This window comes from Cnephaeus nilssonii (assembly GCF_951640355.1).
Source record: "Cnephaeus nilssonii genome assembly, chromosome: 13".
Taxonomy (NCBI): Eukaryota; Metazoa; Chordata; class Mammalia; order Chiroptera; family Vespertilionidae; genus Cnephaeus; species Cnephaeus nilssonii.
In genome coordinates this window covers 45,241,171-45,261,564 of record NC_137084.1, presented here as the reverse complement: position 1 = coordinate 45,261,564, position 20,394 = coordinate 45,241,171, and the positions used below count along the sequence as shown (strand labels likewise).

The 20,394-nt window shown below is 43.9% G+C and overlaps 1 protein-coding gene across 1 annotated transcript in view; it reads right to left on the bottom strand.

Annotated features, from left to right (window-relative positions):
- UVRAG (UV radiation resistance associated) overlaps window positions 1–19,114 on the bottom strand; it is a 271,885-nt gene extending 252,771 nt beyond the window's left edge. Inside the window, exon 1 of the mRNA XM_079787935.1 lies at window positions 18,801–19,114. Within this exon, the coding sequence (XP_079644061.1) occupies window positions 18,801–18,920 (120 nt within the window). The 5' untranslated portion in view covers window positions 18,921–19,114. The remainder of the gene's footprint in view (window positions 1–18,800) is intronic.
- Between the last annotated feature and the right edge of the window lie 1,280 nt (window positions 19,115–20,394).

Below are 20,394 nucleotides of genomic sequence, written 5' to 3'. Positions count from 1 at the left end.
ATACTGACAGATCTGGTATCTTCCTCTGCATGTCTCTCTCATCCATCCTCTCTTGTTCTCTTTCTTTTCTGTTTTATCTTGCTGGTATTTCCTCCACAGACTATGTGAGGAATTGTGAGGATACAAACATGGTATTCCCTAATTTCAGAATATGTAATTTTATGAAAGTACTGGAGTTTGTGCACACGAAAGGCCAATTTGAGGTTAAAAAATATCCAGTAGTGTACTTTTCAGTGAGCATTTATTAGAGCACTGTTACTTTAGTAATATAAGGCCAAAGAAGGAAGACACAGAATTACAAAGGATGATCTGGAGAATAAAAATGGGAAGACATGCCCGGCCAGTGTGACCCAGTGGTTAAGCATTGACCCATGAACCAGGAGGTCATGGTTTGATTCCTGGTCAGGGTTCGATCCCCAGTGGGAGGCATGCAGGAGGTGGCTTGATGTTTCTCTCTCTCTCTCTCTTCCTTCCTCTCTCTGAAATCAATAAAAACATATCTTTAAAAAAAACTGGAAGACAGAGGATAGTTGTCAGTGGTCCATGTGCCAAGAGTAATATTATGTCTGTAATTTGCTTCAACATAATTGGGATGAGGGAGGGAGGACAAGTAGGTAGACATATGGATATAAGGAGACCTGCCATGAGGTGACTATTATTGAAGCTGGGTAATAGGTACCTGGGAGTTCATTATATCCCTTCTCTATCCTACCTAATAAAAGAGTGATATGCAAATTAACCATCACTCTGCTACACCCACCAGCCACTCAGAGCAAGTATGCAAATAAACCCAACCAAGGTGGCTACAGCCACAGAGAGCAGGAGGGAGGCTTGGGTTTCCCAGGCAATGGAGGAAGCCAAGCTTTCCGCCTGCCCTTGCCGGCCTAAGCCTCCACTCAAGGCTACAAAGTTTCAATTATAGAAGGTAAACAAATCCAAACAGAAATGGCGACAGCCACGGAGCTAGAAAGAGCGGGAGGCTAGGGTTGCCCCTGGCAATGGAGGAAGCAAAGCTTTCCGCACACCCTGGCCGGCCCAGGCCTCCACTCCAGGCTACAAAGTTTCAATTATAGAAGACACATAAATTCTAACAGAAATGGCTGTCGGCCATGCTCCAGGCTTGGCTCCGCTCCAGGCTACAAAGTTTCAATTGTAGAAGGTAAATAAATTCCAGATACCAGGGCCTCCGCTTGGGTCGCCAGGGGGCATGGCCGGACTGCAAACCACCACAGGCCCCTCACCCAGGCCGCCCACGCCCCAAGAGAATCCCCACCCTGATCCGGGACACCCTTCAGGGCAAACCAGCTGGCCCCCACCCGTGCACCAGGCCTCTATCCTATCTAATAAAAGAGTAATATGCAGATTGAACATCACTCCAACACACAATATGGCTGCCCCCAGGTGGTCAAAGATCCTGCCCCTATGTGGACACAAGATGGCCACCACAAGATGGCCAGCAGGGGAGGGCAGTTGGGAGGGACCAGGCCTGCAAGGGAGGGCAGTTGTGGGCGATCAGGCCAGCAGGGAAGGGCAGTTGGGAGGCACCAGGCCTGCAAGGGAGGGCAGTTGGGGGTGATCAACCCTGCAGGGGAGGGCAGTTAGGGGTGACCAGGCAGGCAGAGGAGGGAAGTTGGGGGCAAACAGGCTGGCAGGGGAGCAGTTAGACATCAATCAGGCTGGCAGGGGAGTGGTTAGGGGTGATCAGGCTGGCAGGCAGAAGCGGTTAGGGGCAATCAGGAAGGCAGGCAGGCGAGCAGTTGGGAGCCAGCAGTCCTGGATTGTGAGAGGGATCCCAGATTGGTGAGGGTGCAGGCTGGGCTGAGCGACAGCCCCCCATCCCCGTGCATGAATTTCGTACACCGGGCCTCTACTATATAATATAACTGCAGACTGAAAATATTCTTAAAAAAGAAAATCCCAGAAATTCCAAAAAAGCAAAATTTGAGTTTGCTATGCACCAATGAGCACTATGCTGAATTCACACAAATGAAGTAATGTGTAGGCAATCCCTGCTGTAGCCTGTATACAAATATAGGTTATACGCAAATACTACACCATCCTATCTAATAAGGAGGGAATATGCTAATTGACCATCACTCCATCACAAAGATGGCTGCACCCATAGCTGAGGTCAAGTTCCCATAAGGAGCCTTAATGAGCAATCAGCAGGGACCTGAGGCTACATCCTCCCCCATCCCTGTGGGGCTTGAGAGGGGACCTCAGGCTGTGTCCCTCAACCACAGGGCTTGCCAGGGGATCTCAGGCCATGCCCCCCACCTGGCAGGGCTTGACAGGAGATCTCAAGGTGCGCTTCCCGTCCTGGTGCTGGGCTAGAGGACCTCAGGCTGCTCCCCCTGCCCCAGCGCCAGGCCAGGGGACCTCAGGCCGTGCCCCCCACCCCTGCACCAGGCCAGGGGACCTCAGACCACACACCCCCGCCTGGCGGGGCTTGACAGGGGACCTCAGGCCGCGCCCCCCACCCAGCAGGGCTTGACGGGGGACCTCAAGGTGCACCACCAGTGCTAGGTCGGGGGAACTCAGGCCACGCCCCCGCCCAGCGGGGCTTGATGGGGGACCTCAAGGTACACCCCCAGTGCTAGGTCGGGGGAACTCAGGCCACGCCCCCGCCCAGCCGGGCTTGACGGGGGACCTGAGGCTGCGCCCCCCCGCCTGGCGGGGCTTGACCTCAGGTTGTGTTCCCCACTTGGTGGGGCTTGATGGATGACCTCAAGGCGCGCCCCCCACCCCGGTCTGGGTTGGGGGACCTCAGGCCATGCCCCCATCCTGGCACCAGGCCAGGGGACCTGAGGCTACGCCCCCTGCCCAGCAGGGCTTGACAAGGGTGAGACTGGCCAGGTCTGGATCTAGCCCAATGCGGGGGGACCGGCCGGGTCTGGATCTCACGTGATTTTGAGGTGCATGTGGGTGGGTGGGGACTTGACTCTGGATCCCGTGGTGAGCCCCAGACTCTGACAGGAGGAAGGTTTTCATATACATTTTACTAATTTTCTTTCATCTCTGACACTTCTATTATAGAGAAAGGGGAAATAGCAATATTAAATTATTTCCTCTAATTAATCCCCTTTCAATGTGCACGAATTTCATGCACCGGGTCACTAGTTTTTTAATAAGGGACTTTATGGATAGCGGCTACAGCATTTGGACAGGTTCAAGCCTCCTCAGACTAACAAGAGGGCACATTCCTCTCATGGCAAAGCCACGTGCAAGTCCCAGCTTAGAGGGAAAAGCCCTCCCAGCACAATTATAGCCAAATGCTATGGTTGTAAGCTTGACTTTATGGTCCAAACCCGTGGTCCCATGTGGCTGAGTGATACAGGCTTCGGGAGGTACAGCAAGTGCTGTCAAAACAAAGCTTGATGGAGTTCAGGTGCATGTAACTGAGTAGATTTTAAACCCGCACGAACATTGTAAACATCTTGACCACACCCTTACTTTGCCTCATGAAATCTGGCTATAAAATAAAGACTCAGCTTGCAGGCTGTGGCACTGTCTCTCCATCAGAGAGCAGCGTCCCATCTAGCCCCAGCTTTATTCTCTTGTCTGTCTTCTTTAATCCTTCACTGCCCCACCACCACCACCCTGCTCAGGTTCACCCTGGGACATACTGAGCATGGCACAGGACTTGAGCATCTGAAAATTTTGGTATTAGGGGTGGAGGGAGGTCCTAGAACCAATCCCCTATGACTGTATACATTTCAATATACATATTTCATTATTCACTGAAATGTCCATTTAAAAAGTTTGAAGTAATACCAATAAGAACAGAAAAAGGTAAGACCATATAGGATCCTAGAGAGGGAGGAAGGGAGGGAAGGAGGTGGGGGAGGGAGAGAGGGAGGGAGGAAGGAGGTGGGGGAGGGAGGAAGGGAGAAAGGGAGGGAGGGAGGGAGAGAGAGAGAGAGGGAGAGATGTGAGAAACATCTTTCAGTTTGCCTTCACTACCTGCCCCGTCCAGGGATTGAAACTGCAACCCAGGTATGTGCTCTGACCAGGAATTGAACCAGCGACCTCTGGTGCACAGGATGGCGCTCAGCCTACTGAGCCACACCAGCTAGGGCCCTAAATTTACATTTTTTTAAAATATATTTTTATTGATTTCAGAAAGGAAGGGAGAGGGAGGAAAAGAGAGATAGAAACATCAATGATGAGAGAGAATCATTGACTGGCTGCCTCCTGCATGCCCCCTACTGAGGATCGAGCCCACAACCCAGGCATGTGCCCTTGACTGGAATCGAAACCGGGACCTTTCAGTCTGCAGGCCGATGCTCTATCCACAGAGCCAAACAGACTAGGGCCTAAATTTACATTTTTAAAAACACATGGCAACCAACTACTATATCTGTGATAGCCATTACTAGTAGCAGTGTGACATAGTGGTACGACCTCAACCTAGAGTCAATAATCCTAAACTCTAGGGTGGTTCTATCACTCACTAGTGGGTAAATCACTTAACTCTCTCTGAGCCTGTTTCCCTTCCATAAAATGGAGATATTTCCTGCATGCCTACCTCTGTAGGTTAAGGGTCAAATGAAATAATGGATGTAAAAGCTGTCTGAAAATTATAAAGGACTTTATTATAAAGTATTCACAGAAATACAGATATCAAGAAAGGGATGTGGTTATCAGGGTAAGATGATGAATTGGTTTAGGCATTTGTAATTTGAAATGAAGAGACGGATTTTGAATTCATTTATCTAAATAGAGGTGATAAAAATCACAAGCATAGAACAGATCCCCAAAGGATAAACATTTGATAAACAGAATTATAGAACTACACAACTGCAAAGTCATCTAAGTCTTTGCTACTCAGTATCACCTGGGAGCTTGTTGGAAATGCAGAATCTCAGGCCCCACCACAGACCTACTCAATTAGAATCTACACTGAGTGGCCAGATTATTATGACCACCCCATCAGTACTTCGTTGAGCCACCTTTTGCCTTCAATACTGCGGCAATTCTTCTTGGCATTGACTCCACGAGATGTTGAAAGGTGATGCGAGGAATCTGACACCATGCCTGATGAATAAAACTGTCCAGTTCTGTGAGATTTGATGGTTGTGGAACCAGCTGCCTGATGGCTCTTTTAACTTCGTCCCACAAATGCTCAATTGGATTGAGATCTGGTGATTGTGGGGGCCACCTAAGCAAGGTAAAGTCTCCCTCATGTTCTTGAAACCACTCCTGCACAATACAAGCACCATGGCATGGCGCAATGTCTTGTTGGAAGAAGCCATCTCCATTGGGATACGCCATCAACATGATAGGATGAACTTGATCAGCAATGATACTTAGGTATGTTGTGCTATTCAAACATTGTTCCACATGAATTAAAGGGCCCAAATCATGCCAGGAAAACATGCCCCAAACCATAACACTGCCCCCACCAGCTTGAAGGGTTGTACTCATGCATGTGGGGTGCATGCTTTCATGCTGTTTCAGTGAAATTCTCACTCTGCCATCTGCATGATGCAACTGGAAACGTGATTCATCGGACCACATGACTTTTGTGCAATGCTCAACTGTCCAATCCTTGTGTTCCTGTGCAAATTGGAGACGTTTTATCTTGGTAAATGCAGACAGCAAAGGTGTTTGAACAGGCCTTCGGCTTCCATATCCCATACGATGCAGTGTACAGCTACAAACGTCAGGTGGTCATAATAATATGGCCACTCAGAGTATATTTTAATAACATCCCTAGGTAACTTGTATGTACATTTTAGATTTAATTAGCATTAATTTACTCATTTTTCAGACATTAAAAGTGAGGCCCTAAGTCAAGGGGCAGAGAGACCCATGTTCACACTGTTAGTATGTAGCAAAATCAAGATTTGGATCCAGGCTTAATCTCCTGGGCTGTGTATATACACTGTATATTTGCTTCCCAGATACACTGTTTCAAAACCTTTGAGACATCTTTGCCTGGGCGATGTCCACATCCCCATCTCCATGTCTAATCAGCCATCCAGATCATCAATTCTTTCTTCATAATATCTCTGGCATATGTTTCTTCTTTTCCACATCCTTTATTAATTGCCCTAAAGCTACTGCTCTTTATACTATGGAAAACCAGCTTCCTTCTCTTAAATGTTAACATACTGACTTCAGGCAGAATCTATATTTGGAAGCTACCAAGTCTAGCAAACTATAACTTAGTAAATCTAACCCAGAATAGTCATGTCTTCGCTTCCATTATTTCTTTCCCATGACCTCTTTCTCTTCGCCATAGAACCCAGGTTGCCTTTAATTAATAAGGCCCTCCCTCTATAATCAAGCTTTACTAAAGAAATCGAAAGGCCCTAAACTACTACTTTCCAGTACAATCTTTAATCCCAATCTGTCCCAGTAAACTCACCATTCACAAGCATTCTCTTTTTTTTTTTTTTTAATATATATTTTATTGATTTTTTACAGAGAGGAAGGGAGAGGGATAGAAAGCCAGAAACATCGATGAGAGAGAAACATCGACCAGCTGCCTCCTGCACACCCCCCACCGGGGATGTGCCCGCAACCAAGGTACATGCCCTTGACCGGAATCGAACCTGGGACCTTTCAGTCCGCAGGCCGACGCTCTATCCACTGAGCCAAACCGGTTTAGCCACAAGCATTCTCATAGCTTCACAGTTCTCTCTTCTACACTGTACCCCTAACAAACCAAAGTATTTCAACATTTCTTGAGTACCCATGGTGTGCCAAGAGCTAAACAATAAACCAGAAGTCTACATAGATTCAATAAAAATAAAAGTCCTGGCCTCTGCCCCATTTCCACTTCTGCACCAACAAGTTTTGACTTTTTTAAGAGCAAATAATACGGGAGGACTTTTATAGATGCCCAGCCACGAGAGGAATAGATGAACAAACAGAATAAGCCACACACAGCATGAACACTAACTCCTGTACCACAGTCTGTACACTACAGCACGAGGGTAAAGTTCTAGAGACTCCCTTGTACAAACTGAATTCGATTAAATCAACCTGAAAAAGCAAAGGGTACTTCAGTTCAAAATCAGATATTTATTCCAATTACCCAAACACTGAGTTCTAGCTCTGCCATTTCACTTGGGAATATATTTAACCTAAGCTCTAGGTACCTCACCTGAAAAATGGAGCTAATAGCAGTTTCTACCTCACAGAGTTGTAATGAGGAATAAACGAAGTAACTGCAGAGTGCTTAGACACAGTGCTGGCACATATGACAGTTTAATAGCAGTACTATTATTGTCAATCACCTTAGAGTTTCCTCAATCTTTGTTGTCAGTTTCCCTGTAGCTTCAAAACCTACCCACCTAACATGAGCTATATCGGTTTGTGAAGAATGAGGCAAAGGTGAAATCGGAAAGTTGTATTTTAAATACAACAAGCAAACAGAGAAAGATGATAGGAAGAGCTCTGAATGTAGAACCAGAATAGCTGGGTATGAGCTCAACCTCCTCCATGTTCTTTTCTGGGCCTTGACTGTTCTCACGTGTTACATGGGGGAGATGGTTCTAAGTACTGTGGTGAAAAATACTATGAGAATGGTTTTAAAGAGATTAGATACTAAAAGACACAATACAGCATGGCAAAATGTAAAAAGGTAAGAGTGGGAAATTTGTCCATGAGTCATTTTTAAAGGTATTTCTGTAATGCTGTGTGACAATGAACCCTGAGTTTTGACTGGTGGAAAACCTGGCAGCAAATGGTCATCACAAAGTTGGAGTGAAATGAATACAATTAAGTACACAAACACCTAATCCTCCTTCATGACTCAGTTTCAGGATCTCCACTTTGGAGACATCCTTCCGGACCTTCCATCCCCATTCCACTACCCCAAACTAAGATGATCTTTAGATCGTATTAAAATAGACGAGTCTGGCCCTCGCTGGTTTGGCTCTGTGGATAGAGCGACAGCCCGCAAACTGAAGGATCCACCGGTTCCATTCCAGTCGAGGGCACGTACCTTGGTTGCAGGCTTGATCCCTGGCCTGGTGGAGGCACATGCAGGAGGCAACCAATCGATGTGTCTCTCTCACATTGATGTTTCTATCTCTCTGTCTCTCCCCTGCCTTACACTATCTCTAAATATCAATGGAAAAATATCCTAGAGTGAGAATTAGCAAAAAAACAAACAAAAATAGCCAAGTTTGTATAATATCAAAAACACAGCTAATGTGCAATTAAGAAATTATGCAATTTTAGTGTCCCATCTAATAATCAGCCTCATAGCTTTTGATAGAAATATATGACTATCCAAAGTAAAATAGTCACTCCAGAGCAACTGGACATCTGTTCTGATTTTTATGTATATTTCAAATACCTTCCACATAGAATAAATTCCATTAAGTCAATTCATGAAAACAAGCCTGAAATACCTATATGTACAGTTCTATAATGGGACCAATTCTATCCTGTACTGAGTACAGTCCTGTAAAATATCCTAAACTGGTAATGAGCACCACAAAGTCTACCTGTCTCCCTTGCTTTGTGATCTATTTTCAGGATGAAAAATTAGAAAGTCTTCTTCATATTGTTGCTTCTCATATATACCTAAACATTAACATTTAGTGGATGAAAGCAGTGTAGCAGTAAGATGCTAGGGCCCTCTGGCTCCATCTTGTTCAAGCTGCTTTGTAACCATGGCTCAGGCTAATAGCTTCTGCTTAGTCTTGCATATAGGCATGCTACTCATTACAGAAATTCTGCTTGTGGCTTGAGGAGATAAGTAAAGTGTGTATTGCTTACCAAAGATCTGTAGGAACCTTGTAACCAGATTCACAGCAACTAGCACAATCTTCCTCGAACCTCTGCTGGCCCCAGATGCGTGCAGTGGGCAATCGCTCTTGCCCTCCCTTTTACACTTCCCTTGACATAAAAGAAGCCTGAATCTCTGTACTTTCCAAAGATGGATTTGAGGATTAGGACTCCCATCTTCTCAGCTGGCACCTTCTCAATTAATAAACCTCTCCTTACTCCAAACTCTGATGTTTGAGTTTCAGCCTTTTGAAGTGTTGGACACATGAACTTTGGACCCATGACAGCAGTACTAATTTTCTCAATGACATTATTCTATTCAGTAAGGTAGACAACGTAAAAAAAAAAAATTATAATCCTTGCATTTTAAAAGTTTACTTTTCCTGTACTATACAAAAACATGACTGCAATTATGTCAGGAAATAATTCGTATCCTCTAAAAGACACAAGTAGATTAAAGGAAACAAGACATATAGTTTCTAATCCTGTGCCTAACATAAATCAAATTTTCTACTTCTGGACTTAAAATCAGTTTTAACGTAGGCTAAAATGAACACATGAATTACTTATGGGTCAAAAAAAGTAAAGTCATGTTAAAGAACACCAAGTTTGTCCTGGAAATAACAGATCATAAAAGTCTGATTTCCACTTTTACTTATTTGTATCTTGTCTTTTTTCTTACTCAGGAGTCTACCGACAAATGCCAAAGATAACTGCCAGTTTCAGCTTCCTGACTTTATTATTTGTTTTAAGTCTGACTGTATCTTTTAGGACATTCTAAAACCATGGTGGGGGAAAGGTGCCAGATATTTCAATGGACCAACAAACAGACCAAGACAACCTAAGTGCTGGGTTCTAATGCTTAGCTTTAGCATTATCTGTCTCAGCCTCTTAACCAAAAAATGCACCTAACTAGAGTTTTCAATGCCTAATAACATTACCAGTCAATGAGGTCAATGGCAATAGTACACAGAATAAAATTCCTGGCATCAAAAAACCCAAAATCACCAGATGGTATTAAAGAGGTAGAGAATCAGGACTTAAGTGGAATATTCAAAAAAGGATAGGCATGGGAAGTACCCAGGGACAAAACAGGAAGACTGTTCACATAAACTACAGAGGGACATTCCAAAGTTTCACTCTAATTTACAGCATAAGAGAGGAATGGGGTGGAGTCTGAGTGTTCCGCCCATAAAAAGAAGTTTAAAATGCAGCCTCTCTCCCATTTTTATTCTAGCTTAAAATCCTCAAAGCTGTAGGTGTAATGTGTCAAAGCAAAGATAACTTTAAGAAACAAGTTCTCAAAATACCCAGCCAAGCACAGTAGAATTGCTCATGAGAGACCCAGGATCTGGTCAGGTCCCTGCTGCTAGCAGAACAGTATGACACTCAACTCAGATTTGTTATATGAATACTCTTTATTAACTCGAGGGCCGGAATAAACAGATAGGCCAGAGCTATGGCCAGGGAAATAGATTCAACCGAGTGCTTCAGATTTTGCATCTATAAAATTCAATGATTCAAAATTCATGTTTCCATCTTAAAGTAAGGTAGAAAACAAGGTTATATAATTCTGAATCAAGAAGGTATACTATAGCCCTGACTGGTGTGGCTCAGTGATTGGAGTGTCAGCTCACACACTGAAGGGTCACAAGTTCAATTCCCGGCCAAAGACATACACCTGTGTTACAGGTTCAATCCCCAGCCCAGGTCAGGGCAGGTCGGGGAGGCAACCAATAGATGTCTGTCTCTGTCTCTCTGTCTCTCTCCTCCTTCCCTTCCACTCTCTAAAAATCAATGGGAAAAAATATCCTCCAGTGAAGATTAACAAACAAACAAACAAACAAACAAAGAAGGTATAGTATAAATTAGGATTTTTTAAATTCCAATGTCAAGTTTTCCATTCTCCGTGTGCTCCTCTACCTGGATAATATAAGGATGCAGCTGCTAAAATACAAGGCACTAAAAAAGTTGAACTCTGCCTGTGATATGACTGATTTCATCAAACATAAAATAAAGGATAAAAGCTAAAATGTCCTCTCTTAACATAATGTCTTTAATTTTTCTAAAACAACCCTAGTTAGTAGCTGCACATATTTAAGTACATTAAAAATGACAAATATTTCTTTCTGCCACCTTCCTACCCCACCCCTAGTAGTAATGTTTGGCAAGTAAAAAATACACAGATTATCAAAGTACACATTTGGAAATTATGAAGACCTTTTTTTCACTACACATTTCAGGCCCAACTTATTAGTTTCAATTCTGCTCTTGCTCTATTTCCAGTCAGTTTCACTTCTGAATTTTCTGCCACAAAGTTAAGAACTGTGACCCTGTGGAGAAGTAAGTACTACAAAAGAGCATAGTTTTTCCTTTCAAAGGAAAACTAAACATTTTCACAGGAAAAACAAAAAAAAAATTTCTTAAATTCCTGATGGCTTTTGTCACATAAAAATAATGATTTTAGGATGCTGATTTGAGTTTCTGTAGCTTCCTCATATAATTTTGTTTACAAGATCCAAAGAAGCTCAAAAATTGCCATCATTTTATTTTATAGATATACAACTATATATTATTTTTTATTTGAGTCACAAGGAAGGGGCTCAATAAATATTTGTGGAAGGAATAAATGTGCATAGCATGTTACTGCACTGCAGGGGTATATGTTCCCAATAAGGTACAGCTTCCTGCGGTGTGGTTCAGTGGTTAGAGCGTTAGCCTGCAAACCAAAAGGTCTCAGGTTTGATTCCCAGTCAAGGTCGTGTACCTGGGTTGCAGGTTCATCGCTGGCCCAGATCCAGGCAAGTGCAGGAGGCAATCAGTTGATATGTCTCTCTCACATTCTCTCTCTCTCTCCCTTTCACCCTCCAAAAATCAATTTTTAAAAATAATTTTAAAAAAAGAAGAAGGGCTCCCACTAACTAACTGGGTCCAAATCTATAATAATAAAAGGGCAATATGCTAATTAGACCAGATGTCATTCCGGACGTCCTTCCTGATGAAGCTGGGGCCCGAGGGAAGCGAGCCCAGGTCCTGGGTGCCGGAGGGGAGCCAAGCCAGCAGCCTGGGGAAGGAAGGCCTACTCTTGCACGAATTTTCATGCATTGGGCCTCTAGCTTAAAAATAAATAAACAGAGCCCAGCCTTTTCTACAAAGGGGCCTCTCGTGCAAACTGCACTTCAGGAAGAAGCCTGCACTGAACAGTCTGCCTGTACTGTGTTTCTGCCGTCTGAGCCAGGCCTTATAAAGGAGTTCCTGGAATCCTATTTCAACCAGTAGGACTGAGGCTTTCTCCAGCCAATCTGAGCTACACAGCTATATCCCCATATACTTCTTCACCAACCAATCAGGACAGTGCCTTTTGGATCAATCAAATTGCAAGGATTTGGAGTCCTCAGTTGCATGAGGAAAGGCCAATCAGGGACCAAGGGTGAGGACTTCTGTCTACACAAGAGGCCCAGTGCACGAATTCGTGCATGGCTGGGGTCCTTCAGCCTGGCCAGCGATCAGGGCTGGTCGGGACACACTGGCCAAGAGGAGGGACCATGGGAGAATGGCTGGCCGCAGGAGGTTGGCTGTGGGAGCGCACTGACCACCAAGGGCAGCTCCTGCGTTGAGCGTCTGCCCCTGGTGGTCAGTGTGCATCATAGCTACTGGCCGGTCGTCCAGTCCTAACAGTCGCTTAGGCTTTTATATATAAGTCAGCTCCCCTCTGGTTCGAGGAGCACATGTTCCCTTTCCACCAAAGATTGCTGTTTCCCAGGCCAGTCTAGAGCTGAAACACCGAGATGTCTCACAGACAAGTGCAGGGCAGAACAGACCAGAGAGGAACAGCAGACTAATTCCAATAAAGGGGGTATCCTACAAAATACTTGACTACTACTCAAAATTGTCAAAGTCATCAAAAATTGAAGTCTAAGGAATTGTCACAACCAAGAGGAAGCTAACGAGATAAAATTATATATATAAAAGCCTAATATGCATACTGTCCCCTTGGGAGTTCAACCACTCACTGTGACATGCGCTGACCACCAAGGGGCACAGCAGAATGAAGGAAGGCCCCGGCCAGCAGCCAGAAGGCCCTGATCGGCCCTGATTGCCAGCCAGGCTTAGGGACCCTACCTGTGCACGAATTTCATGCACCAGGCCTCTAGTGATATATAATATAGTATTCAGGATGAAATCCTGGCACAGAAAAAGGTCATTAGGCAAACACTATATATCTATCAACAGATGAATGGTTAAAATGTGGCATATGCATATAATAAAATATTACTATAAAAGGATTGAAATTCTGATACATGCTACAACATGGATGAACGTTTAAAACAGTAAGTGAATGAAATAAGCCACACACAAAAGGACAAATAGTGTATGATTCTACTTACGTTAAGTCTCTAGAAAAAGCAAAGTCAGAGACAGAAAACAGAATTTACCAGGAACGTAAGGAAGAAAGAATGGAGAGTTATTGTTTAATGGGTACAGTTTCTGTTTGGGATAATGAAAAATTATGGAAGAAGATAGTGATGGTTGCTCAACAGTGAGAATGTACTTAATGCCACTGAACTGTACACTTAGAATAATAAATATGGCAAATTTTATGTTATGCATATTTTATCACAATTTTTTAAACTAAAGAAATCTAAACTATTGACTTTAGTTGATAATAATAATGCATCAATATTGGTTCATAAATTGTAAAACAAATTGCCATATTAATGAAAGATGCTAAAAATCGAGGAAATTGGATATAGGATATAAGGCAACCTTCTACACAATTTTTCTATAAACCTAAAACTGTTCTAAAAAATAAAGTCTATTTTAAAATTCCACACCCGGAGCACAAAATGTGCACGGGTATGGTCTCTAGGCCTGGCCTGTGATCAGGGCCATCTTCCCTGTCTGCCTGCAGCCAGCCCTGCCCCCCGCCGCCATCCATCCCCGGTTCCCCATTCGCCATCAGGTGATCGGAGCCTGCCAGCCAGGGAAAGGGACCGAGAGGTGGTCAGTGCGCCTCATAGTGACTGGTCGAGCGGTGGTCGTTCTGGTCGTTCCACTATTAGCGTCAGTTTGCATATTACCCTTGTATTATATAGGATATCAAAGCATTATGTTGTACACCTGAAACTAATGTCAATTATATCTCAATTAGAAAAAAAACACACACATGGAGAAGGGGAAGCAATTTCCTAAACAAAGGGTAGGGTAGTAAGTTACATCAGAGTAAGTGCAGGGGAGATGATGGCCAGACAAAATAATAACAATAAAGACATTCACTTCCCAAAAAAAATTCAAGGAAGATAAGGCTCATAGCACTAATATACCCCACCTCCTTCCAAAATAAGGACAAGGAAAAATGTTATTCAATTAATGAAAAATATAAGTAAGCAATCAGAAAAATTAATGCCAAAGATAGGAACAAGCAATTCATTAAAGAAATGCTACATGTGTAAAGGTACTGAAATTCATAGGGTTGTATAAGAATAAATGAGATCATGTACTTAACATAGTGCTTGATATACAAAAATAAAGCTATTAAAATATAACTAATAATTAAAGAAATGCTCATTTAAATAACAAAAATAAAGGGATGAGCAAAAGTAGGTTTATAGTTGTTCATATAGAAAATAATAAATTAATATGTAATAATACAAGAATAAACTGTTTTGTGTACTTACAACTGTAAATCTACTTTTGTCTATCCCTGTATGCGTATTTATATGTAGGTAAAATACATATATAAAACCTGTATATATAAAATTGGGTTGGAAAACACTGAGATGATTTATGATGCCCAAAGTTAACAAAAAGTGGAGATGTAGGTCTTCTCATAACTTGGTAGCAGTGTAATAGGCATATCCTTTTTGGGTAACTGCTAATATTTTCTAAAGCTAAAATAGTTATATATAAAATACATTATATATATATATATATATATATATATATATATATATACACACATATATATACCTCCTTTGAGTTACTTCACTGCTCTAAATTTATCCTACAAAAATTATATATGAATACTCATTGCAACAATGTAATAGAGAAAAACTGAAGAGTCCAAAAGTCTACAAATGGGGTTAAACATACTTAACTAAATATTATTATGCAAAATGTGATAGATAGATAGATAGATAGATAGATACATGGACAACTAAGAAAAATAATATTAAATTGCAAAATTCTTTTAAAAAAATTTTTTAAAAAGGGATTAAAGTGGGCTAGGGTTATTTAATCTGAGCTCTTCTATTTATACTTCAAGGAAACCAAACCTGCATGCAAAATTGTGTTTATGTCTGTATATAAGTGCATTTTCTAAGGAAAGAGTCTATAGGTTTTACCAAATCTTAAAGAAATATGTGACCCCCCCAAAAAGGGTCACTAAACAATCACTAAAAAGCACCCCCCTGCACACACCCACTCTAAGTATCTGAGAAACATAGTTAAGTTATACTCAAGTGAGGAAGTCTTTAGGAAGGAAAGAAATACTCTCAATTAAACTTTTAAGGAAATATTAAATGTCTCTTTCACAAAACACATTTTTTATTTCAAAACTCCTAAATCTAAGGGTATAAAGGAAGTTATTCTTCAAATGAACTCATCTTCACTAGGTAATTAAGAACCACAACCAAAAATTACAGAGCAAAAAGTCTTCAAAATGTGTGACTAGTTCACACTGAAATTACAGTTAAAATAAGATCACAGAGAAGCAAAAGGAGGCAAAGACTAAGTAGTAGTTTCATTTGACACAGTCAAGTAGCTATCAGACTGTAGTTAGTACTCATACATATAAAGAATCAGGATTTATAAAGTTTTAACTAAAGTTTTTTGGTGTGTGTTTTTTTTTAAGGCAAGTAGATTAAAATAAGACAGAAATAAATTAGGTATTATACATATTTTATGAACTTTCTTTAAGCAAAAACAAAAGTCTTTTTTCTGGAGGCAAATGGGGGGGTGGTCCAATACTTCTGGAACTAATCTATTATAACATTACAGTCATTAGAAGCAAAGAGATTAATGAAGAATAAAATAAATGAGTAGTAATAACAGTGATGCTCTCTATCTTAAAATGAAAGTATACTTGAGAACAGTGGTTCTCAACCAGGAGTAATGTTGCCCCTAAAGGAACATTTGGCAACATCTGGATACATTTTTTATTGCTAGGACTGGGCAGGTGCTGTTGGTACATTGTGGGTAGAGGCCAGGAGTGGGGCTAAAAATCTTATAGCCCCATCCATCTACCCACCCAAAAATGTCAACAGTGCCAAAGTTGAAAAACTCTGCCTTAGAAATAGGCTGGGGAACCATTGAATCTATGCTTTGAAGTAATCAACTTTAGTAGAAAGTCTAAATCAATTGGGTCGGCTTGTTTAGAAATATTAACATTTTATTAAATAGCATGGGGATCTATTAAAATTACATGATTGCCAAAAGGTATTATTTAAAGGAAAATTAATTGGATTTCCAATTTATCTAAACCTTTGAAATTTTGCAAAAGCCATAGACAATGAATTAATGCTAACAGAAAGTTTTATACACACACATATCCTATGACTCTCACAAACAATACTGAGCAAAAGAAACCAGTCACAATCAGACATTTTGCATGATTCCATTCATATACAATAGTTCAAGAATGGGCGAAAACTGATCTCTCATGTTAGAAATCAGAATAGTGACTCCTTCAGAGAACAGGGGGGAGAGAGAAGGGAGGGAACATAAAGGGGACTTCTGGAACGCTAATAGTTTTGTATTTCTTAATCCAGGTAGTAGCTGCAGAACTGTTCACTTTGTGACAGTTCATCAAGATGTATACTTAAAATTCATCAAGTCGTGTACTAGTAATCAGTGCAGTTTACTGTATACAGGTAACAATTTAACAAAAATGTTTCTTTTTTAATGTTATATATTTATAACCCCAAAAACCTAGGCATTTGGACCCAGAAAGCTAAATTAATATCAACTGCAAAAGTGAAAGTGTTTTTGTTATACTATAGGCTGCCTTCCAAGAATCCAAGAAGGATGACACCCTCAGAAAGCTGTAAATACCATACTCGGCACTCATACAGCATTCACTGTGCACTTAAGTCACTATATGTATTCCTCATCACAAATCCAAAAATTTGATAAACACAAATGCAGTTGAATTTCTTTCATGGACAGTATGTTAGGGTTATTTCCTCAAATGCTAAACTGTGAACTGTTATCAAAGAACAGACTCTATGAACCAAATGATGCTTTCTCTTTCCTAATTCCACATTTCCCCAAAGCTTGCCCAAACTAAACCCCTCTAGGTCCTCAACTCCTTAGGATTTCTCCAGACTGCTTGTAACAGTGCCCACCACTGCTTCTCCCAGTATCCAGTCTCACAATCCACCTCTTCACACATACACATACACACACACACACACACACACACACACACACACACGTAACGTTCACATTAACGCTCATTCCAGGGGTTAGTCTCCCCTCCCCTCAATACTTTTACTCCTTCCCAGCACCTCATAAATACAATCCAAACCTCACTCCTCTCAAGCGCCTAATATTCTCCCCAAATTCGCTTCCCACAGCACCACAAAACCAGGGCACACACTATCCCAGTCTTTTAAATCCACTTCACACACACACACACACACACACACACACACACACACACCTTGCTTCTGCAAACAATTCAGCTCATCCGCCACCACTATTATCTCAACTCCCCTCTTCCCTTTAGCAACCCCCTTCCCACCCTCCAATGCTTGTAACAGTGCCCACCACTTTCCGGTATTCAGACCCATCCCATTTCTCATCCACCCTCTGCCCCCAACCTCTGCTTCCCTCTTTATGGACCTTTCCCAAGTACTAGGACAGAAACCGAAAGTTGGAGGAAAGGTATGAAGGAACATGCTCTGTCCTGTGGGAAGGTAGCTGCACACGTTTCAAGCACACAACCACGCGCATGGGCTCGAGTCAGACGCTGGATGCTGCAACCCAGCGCCGCCGGCACCTACTAAACGCGAGGCTTTGAACGAGTGGTTTTGCATCGAGCTTCAGTTTCCCAAACTCTACAAAATGGGGCTAATAAAATAGTTATTTCACTAGTTATTTGCGAGAATTAAATGAACTACCAGCCATTTAGCACAGAGCACAAATCCAACAAGGTAAACTCTCAACAACTGACAGCTTTTCTGTTTGGAAGAAGGAATAGAGAGGATGAACGGTTCTTTAACTTTCTCTAAAGCTAATGTTCCTGCAAAGTCTCCTCTCGGGGGACAGAAGTAGGGGGCAAGGGAGAGAAGGAGGGGAGGAGTACTCTACAGAGGCGTGAGTGATACAAAGAATTTCCTCAGACCCCCAAACTCAGTGCTCTCTTTATTATCCCCCTAAATGTGGACCCAGGAAGCCATCAGGCTCTTGCAAACAGATGGGGACATGGGTATCTGTCGAATCCTCCTTCCACGGATACTCATTTGAAGGAACGAGATAGGAAAGAGCCCCTTAAATGGCTAAAATGCGTTCCTTGGGGGTCTGGGATTAGGAAGGCAACCCCAAAGTCTCAAAGGATTTCTCTTGGGAAGCTGAGGGGGCAGTTCATAATTAGGAGAGAATAAAAGTAAAATGCTAGACACCTTAAAGACTGCTCGCTTCTCCGGTAGGAAAGAGTAGCAACTGGATTCTCCGCAAGTGGGTGGAGAAAGGAAAAGCGCTGTCCCGGCCTCCGGGGGGACCGCAGGGCTTCCCCGGGCCCGTTCCTGGAGGGATAAGGGGGAGGGTTTCCGCAAGGGAATCCCCAGCTGCCCGGGTGACAGGCGGGCTCAGGCCCCCCGGGAGTTTCCCAGGCTCCCTCCCGTCTCCACACAGCCCAACTCCAGAAACGGGGCTTCTCCTCTCGGACTGCGGGGTCCCCCGGAGGTCCGGCCATCACTGGACGCCTCCCCTTACAAAACCTCGTCAGTCCTCCGAGTTCTCCCGGCCACTTCTCGGGGTCTCCCGCTGGCACGGGGACAGCCCGCCGCCCACGGAATCCCCTTCCGAGCGCTGCGAGCCCGCAGGGTTACCTGCTGAGACGGCAGCTCCACATGCAGGGCCCGCGCAGCAGAACCGGGAGGCAGCGCGGCGGCGGCCGGGCCCGGGGGCGGCGCGGGGACCGTGCCCCCGATCGACGCTGAGACGCTCATCTTGACCCAGGGTCCGCCAAGCGGCGGGGCCGGCACTCCTCCGGCATCCGCTACCACCGCTCAGCCACGACCCGCCCGCAGAGCCCCTGCAGCCCAAACACCCGCCACCGGAGGGGCAGGACTGCTCTACCCCACCTCGCGCCGCCGCCGCCGCCGCCGCCGCCGCTGCCTAAGGAAGAGCCATGTTACCGCAGTGCAACCCCCACCACCCCGCCGAGACCTGGCGTGCTGATTGGTTCCGCTCCTACGGGGGCGGGACCCAACCACAGACAGGAGGCGCGCTATTGGGTAAAAGGTCTGTCCTTCGCCGGCCGGAATGGAATGGGGCGGAGGGACCCGAGGACGGCCTCAAAAGCGTCTGTCAAACCCGGGTGAGACCTGGGGCGGTGCTTCTTTTTTCCCAAGTCTAATTGGCTTTTTCACTGCCACAGGGCGGGGTCTCCGGTTAGAACCGCAAAGGCCATTGCTCTAGGTCGTTGTCAGTTGTCAGTAAAAGGAAGAGGGGCGGGGTCTGATGAAGTACAGAGTGCGCCTGGGCTCCGGTGTCACGTGCTGGAGGCAAGCGAGTCACCTGATTAGAGTCAGTCTTCCGAGCCACTTCCGCCCTAACCTAGTTGCCATAGTAACCAGCCTCAGGAAGAGGACAGGGGACCCTCCCCGTGGGCTGGGTCGGGTTAGTTGCAGACCTTCACCGCCCGCTGGTCCGCACTTAGTTGCAGGCTCCCTAAACATCCTTTTCCTGAAGTGCTGCCGTCAGCATGTGGGGGCTGAAAAGGAATGGCTTATGGCAGTGATGGGCAACCTTTTGAGCTTGGTGTGTCAAACTTCGCCAAAAAACTGAGCATAACTCGGGTAGTGTGTCACTTTGAGGAAAAAACATTATTTCGCAAATGTTTCATCCTCAGCATGCGGCCGCATGTCATCAGAAATGGCTACGCGTGTCAGCGCTGACAAACGTGTCATAGGTTCGCCATCACTGGCTTATGGTTTGGCATAAAGGCACCACGCAGGATGCGTTAAGACCAGAAACCTGTCGGGCAGTCCCACCAGCTCTTCCAAGACCAACTCTAACCCACAGGCCCGTGCCCCTCCTCCCACGCCACTAACGGCTGTACTGAGCTACAAGGGATGCCAGGCACCCAGGTCTCTGTTTCATCTCTATGGGGGCTGCTTATGCTGTCCCTAGAAAGCCTTTGCTACTTTTCTCCTAATGTTTACCCATCAAATCTCACCTGGAGCTGGAATTCCTTCTTCCAAAAGGCTTCTCTGATTCATTCTGGGGCCCTGATTAGGAATCTTGTCTCCACCATATTCCTGATTATTCTATTGCATTGCCTTTTAATATGTGCAATACACACATGTAGACATACATATATACTGAATTCCTCAAGAAAAAGAACCTTGTCATTTATCTCTGGATTCCCAGTGTTTTTAAATGCCACCTCTTCCATGAAGATTCCTTCATCACAGTGAT